Source organism: Cajanus cajan, chromosome 8 (genome assembly GCF_000230855.2).
Source record: "Cajanus cajan strain Asha chromosome 8, NIPB_CcT2T_4, whole genome shotgun sequence".
Taxonomy (NCBI): Eukaryota; Viridiplantae; Streptophyta; class Magnoliopsida; order Fabales; family Fabaceae; genus Cajanus; species Cajanus cajan.
In genome coordinates this window covers 8779522-8785665 of record NC_138524.1, presented here as the reverse complement: position 1 = coordinate 8785665, position 6144 = coordinate 8779522, and the positions used below count along the sequence as shown (strand labels likewise).

At 34.3% G+C, this 6144-nt stretch overlaps 1 protein-coding gene across 1 annotated transcript; it reads left to right on the top strand.

The window, feature by feature from the left end:
* On the top strand, positions 1-3851 carry LOC109798610 (serine carboxypeptidase-like 48). The gene is made up of 9 exons (XM_083061283.1): positions 1-236; positions 1770-1938; positions 2029-2148; positions 2240-2383; positions 2521-2671; positions 2764-2852; positions 2949-3210; positions 3307-3440; positions 3843-3851. Exons 1-9 carry the CDS (start codon positions 1-3, stop codon positions 3849-3851), a joined length of 1314 nt encoding a protein of 437 aa, XP_082917409.1.
* The last annotated feature ends 2293 nt before the right edge of the window (positions 3852-6144 follow it).

Here is a 6144-nt window from a genome sequence, read left to right as displayed (position 1 = left end):
ATGTCATTGACATTATCACCAACGCTCTCCAAACTCTCTCTGTCTCTTGTTTTGCTCATCTTTGTGTCACTTTCTTCCTCGTATGCATCTTTTAGCCTCGTCCATGACGATGCTGGTTCTGTCCCACGAATGATCGTGGAGAAGAAGTTCTCATTTCTTGGTAATGCTGGGCCTCCGGTTCAAGACCTTGGTCACCATGCAGGTTACTATTCACTTCCTAATTCCAAATCTGCAAGGTAAATACTAAATGTATCCCTCTTATGTAGTTTCATATCACTTTGTCTCTTGGAAAGACATGATGTGAGATTAATTATTCAGAGTAAACGTCATGGGTGATGAGTCAAAGTGCTTTGCAAAAAAAATAAAATGAATAGTTTAGAAATTTCAAACACTCTCCCTTCTTATTCTATTAGTTTTGAAATAAAGATAAAAAAGAAAATGATTTAATGAAAGAGATAGAAAGTTAAGAGAAACTTCTAAAAATATTTTTGTATAAAAAAAAATCTTTAAAATACTATTGTTCAAGAATAACATCTTAGAGTATGTATCTTTCAAAAATAATTAAATAAGAATTAAAAAAAAAACGTTCATCGAAATATAACTTGAGATTTACTCAAAACCTCTCATAAATAATGTAATCGTCCATTTCGATATATTGAAAATATTGTAAAAATTGAAATTTCAAAAAAATAATAATATATATATATATATATATATATATATATATATTTAAATGAGTCAAATTTGAACAACTTTTTTTATTATCAAGTCAAACATAAATTTTTAGTGTACTTACACCTCTAATCTTAAGAAATTTTAGTTCATGATAAATATTGGTCCTATAAATAATATGTTAGTGGATATAATTTGATTTTACCATGACGAGAAAATCAACACAATAATTATAACTCAGTAATAAGTAGAGGAAATAAATTTTATCCAACTTACAAGAATCTAAAAAGTATCACCAACAAAAATAAAGCATAAAAAGAGACTCAAATGCATAAGAGAAACAAATTTTTTTAGCATGAAATAACTCCTCAATGTAAGCATAAAAATTACAAACTATCCAAATCAAATAATAAATAATTTCAGTATGATCAACAAGGTTCAAAAGAATCTCCAATTAAAGCACCAAAATAGTTCTTATGATAAATCAAAGCAAACCAAACAAGAATTCTCACAATTGAGAAACAAGAAGATAAAAAATCTTCCAAAAAGTACAGTTGTTACTATAAAACATTTTTCTTATACTTCAAACCTTCTTTCAAAGATCTAACATTAAAAACAAAAACTCACACCTACAAGTCTGTTGCTTAAAATGCAGCTCGATTATTTAGTAAGAATGCAAAAATGTACAATTATTTTTCTAGTAAGAATGCAAAAATGCACAATTATTTTTCTTCTCCTCTACTTCTCTCACTTTTTTTGTAGTTGTTCTTTTTCAATAACAAATCTCTATCTTAACCATAATCTTACTTCTCTCCACTTATTTAATTGATACACAACGAACATATAAGAAGGAAATTCAAAACTCAATACACCATACACTAATCCATATATAATATACATGACAAGATTTTATCAATGTATTTAACAGTGAATTTGGAGATAATTCTAAATTTAATTATTAATACGCATCCACTATTGACTTGGAATTGAGTTAATTAATTTAAGTTCTGTTTTTTACTTTAATTAACTAACTAGTTAATTTAAATTTTGTCTTGTATGTGATCCTGGTATGAATTGACATATACTACGACATGCAGAATGTTCTACTTTTTCTTTGAATCACGGCACAGTAGGGATGATCCTGTTGTTATATGGTTGACCGGAGGACCAGGTTGCGGCAGTGAACTAGCTTTGTTTTACGAAAATGGTCCTTTCCATATTGCTAATAACTTGTCCCTTATATGGAATGATTATGGCTGGGACCAAGTAACCATCTATTTTTGTCTTTCCTTTCCATATTGCTAATAACTTATCCATTATAAATTAATTAACAAGGTTTTTTCTCCTTATTTCTAGGCATCAAATATTATATTTGTTGACCAACCTATAGGGACAGGTTTTAGCTACTCTTCTGATGATAGTGACATTCGTAATAATGAAGTGGGCGTTAGCATTGATTTGTATGGCTTCTTGCAGGTAATTATATATCATTTTTCCAAATGAAAGGTAATATCTTGATCTGTATGATTAAGTAAGTTCCACTAAATTAGTTTTATTATTATTGCAGGAGTTTTTCAAGGCACATTTTGAATTCGTTAAGAATGACTTTTATATTACTGGAGAATCATACGCTGGACACTATATTCCAGCACTTGCATACTTTATCAACCAATCAAACAAAAAAAATCAAGGAATCCATATAAACCTCAAGGTCTTACACTATTTCTAATATAAGAAAAGTTTCTTGCTACAAATGTTGTTTTCGTCAAAATCATACGAAGGTTGATTAGTTAATTATTTTATCTTGATTTTGTTTTGCTTGTATTGATTCATTTTATATAACAATAGGGTTTTGCTATTGGTAACGGGTTAACAAATTCTATGATTCAATACAAAGCATACCCAGATTTCGCATTAGACAACGGAATAATTACGAAGGCTGATTATGATAATATTATCAAGTTAATCCCAAACTGTGAACAAGCTGCTCAAACTTGTGGTACTGATTTTTTTTTTCCTTTTTCTCTCACTACATCCCTTTATACTAATTTATGCTGTTTCACTTTGTGGTGTTTGTGGTTGATTTTTCAGAAACTCAACGTGGACAGAGTTGCAGGACTGCGTTAAATGTTTGTGAAAACATATTATTTGCTATCTTGAACATAACTAACAACATTAATGTAAGTAATAATGAAAGAATAGTACTTTTTTTAATTCCCACTAAACTGTTTGAGAAAATGATGAAGTTTAGTTTGCTTATTGCACACAAAACGCAGTACTATGACATCAGAAAGAAATGTGTGGGATATTTGTGCTATGACTTCCAAAATGTGGAGACGTTGTTAAACCAACAAGACGTAAAAACTGCTTTAGGTGTGAGAGATGACTTGCAATATGTTTTATGCAATAGAAAAGTGCATAAGGCTATGGTGCAAGACTGGATGAGAAACCTAGAAGTGATGATTCCTTCTCTTCTTGAGGATGGAATCAAGTTGCTTGTGTATGCTGGTGATAAAGATCTCATATGCAATTGGCTTGGTAAGCCTACGTGATTCATTTTGGAAGAAAATTGTTTGTGTTGGAAAATTTGTATATATGTTGGATTGAATTCTTTGTGTGGTTGTCATTCGGTAGGGAATTCTTGGTGGGTTCGTGCCATGGAATGGTCAGGCCAACAAAAGTTTAGAACATCTCCTACGCTGAAATTTGTGGTTGATGGTGCAGAAGCAGGTTCTTTGAATAGCTATGGACCTCTCTCTTTCCTCAAGGTTTGTGTTCTTGACTGTGACATATATGTTAATTTCACTTTTGGTTATAACTTTATTTATGTGATACTTGTTGAAAAATAGGAGGCTAATTTTATTAATATACAAGAGCAAATACAAAATATTAGTGCCCCGCACCTCTAGTGATTTTATACTAATACAACACACTCACTTTCTTACACACTCTTCACAATACTATTTTTATTTTGGTGACACACACACACTCAATATATATTTCTCACTTCTCACAAATACATTACTCTCACTCACTACTTATTGGGTTTCTTTTTCACTACTCACATAAGCATGATCTCCCTCCTATATATAGTCTCCCAATAGAAGCTTGCTAGAGGCTCTAGATATTTCTTCACAATTAATGTCTCTAGATATTTCTAACCTTGCTAGATGCTCTAGATATTTCTTCAATTAATATCTCTAGATATTTCTAAAGCTTACTAGAAGCTCTAGATATTTTTTCACAATTAATGACTCTAGATATTTCTAAAGCTTTCTAGAAGTTCTAGATATTTTTTTTTTTTAGTTGTTTCCATATGAAGGAATAATCTAGAATAATAATTGATATTTTAACACTCCCCCTCAATTATTATTTTCTCTTATTGCGGACCTAGTTGTCATGCCAAGCTGTTTTCTGAAATTTTCAAATTTCCCAGCACTAAGTCCTTTTGTGAATATATCTGCAACTTGGCCTTCGGTATTGATATACTTCATCTCAATGTCTCCTTGCAATACCTTTTCTCGAATAAAATGATAGTGTACCTCCACATGCTTGGTCCTAGCATGAAACACTGGATTTTTTGCCAATCGTATTGCCGACTGATTGTCACAATGTAGTGTAACTGGATAGTCAATCGGTTGATGTAAGTCTTGTAATAGCTGCATAAGCCACGAACATTCTTGAGCTGCCATAGCTGATGCTCTATACTCTGCTTCCGTGCTAGAAAGAGATACCGTTGATTGTCTCTTACTGCACCAAGATATAGCTCCAGATCCCATAGTAAACATGTATCCAGTCGTTGAACGTCGAGTGTCATGGTCACCAGCATAGTCAGCATCGCAATATCCTGTAACTTCACATGGTGCTCCTTTCTTGTAGAAGATTCCATAGTCAATCGTATTCTTGACATACTTTAATATTCGTCGTGCAGCTTCCAATTGTGGCTTCTTTGGGTTCTGCATGAATCGACTTACTACTCCTACCGCATAAGCTATGTCAGGTCGTGTCAATGTCAAGTAGATCAAACTTCCTACTACTTGCCTGTACATTGTATCATCCTTCAAATCTTGTCCTTCTGCTGAGCAAAGCTTAGCATTAACTTCTGTTGGTGTGGAGGTTGGCTTGCAATCGAGCATACCATATCTCTTCAACAATTCTTGGGCATATTTTTGTTGACATAGAAATATTCCGTCTTTTGTCCTTTCAACTTCAAGTCCCAAAAAATGCTTTAATTCCCCAAGCTCTTTCATCTGGAAGCGTACTGTTAGATTACTCTTTATTTGATGAACCTCTTTTTCATCATCTCCAGTGATAATGAGATCATCCACGTACACTAGCACTATGGCCAGCTTACCCTTTTGTTCTTTCACGAATAAACTTGAATCTGCTGGTGCGAGGACGTATCCATTCTGCACCAAGAATTCAGCAATCTTCACATACTATTCTCTAGGGGCTTGCTTTAAACCATATAAAGCTTTCTTTAGTTTGCAGACATAAGTTGGATGACCTGTGCTCTCAAATCCCCTTGGTTGCTCCATGTATATCTCTCGGTCTAGTTCTCCATGCAGAAAGGCATTTTTGACATCCATTTGCCAAAGCTTCCATGATTTGCTTGCTGCTAGTGCTAACAATACACGTACTGTAGTTATCTTGGCAACTGGGCTGAACGTCTCATCATAGTCTAGTCCATACTTTTGTGAAAAACCTCGAGCCACCAGTCGAGCCTTGTATCTCTCTATCGTCCCATCTGGACGGGTCTTCACCTTGTATACCCATTTACATGAAATGGGTTGCACACTGGATGGTCTTGGCACTAACTCCCATGTTTCATTTTGTTTCAACGCCTTGATCTCTTCTTCCATTGCATATCTCCACTCTTTATGTTGAGATGCCTCCTCATAGTTGTTTGGTTCCTTAATTTCATTGTCTTCTACTAATGCTGCATTCGCATATTTTGGATTTGGCTTTTGAGTCCTTGTTGATCTCCTTTGCTGAGGTTGAGGAACCTCCTCCTCTAATTCTTCCATCTGACTAGGTCTCTCGTCCTCTGTAAACCTAATGTAAATACCTGTCTTCCAAGGGCTTTTCTCTTTCTCTGGAGATCTTGCTCTAGTTTGTCCAGGCAAATATTCGATGTCATCTACTATTTCTTTATCTTCGCGTTGCACCTCCTTTTGCTTTTGCACTTGTTCTTCAATTTCCTTTGTATCTGGTAGCGATACTTCTTGTGAAGACCACCACGATGATGCTTCATCAAACACCACATTCCTGGATATGTAGCACCTTCCGATCGTTGGATTGCAACACCTCCATCCCTTTCGTTGGCTGTCATATCCAACGAATATACACCGGATTGCTTTCTTCTCAAACTTGATGCGTTCGTGGCCTGGCACAAAAACGTAGCACACACATCCAAACACTCGGAAGTAACTTACCGAAGGTTTTGTGTTCCACAACTTCTCATATGGTGAA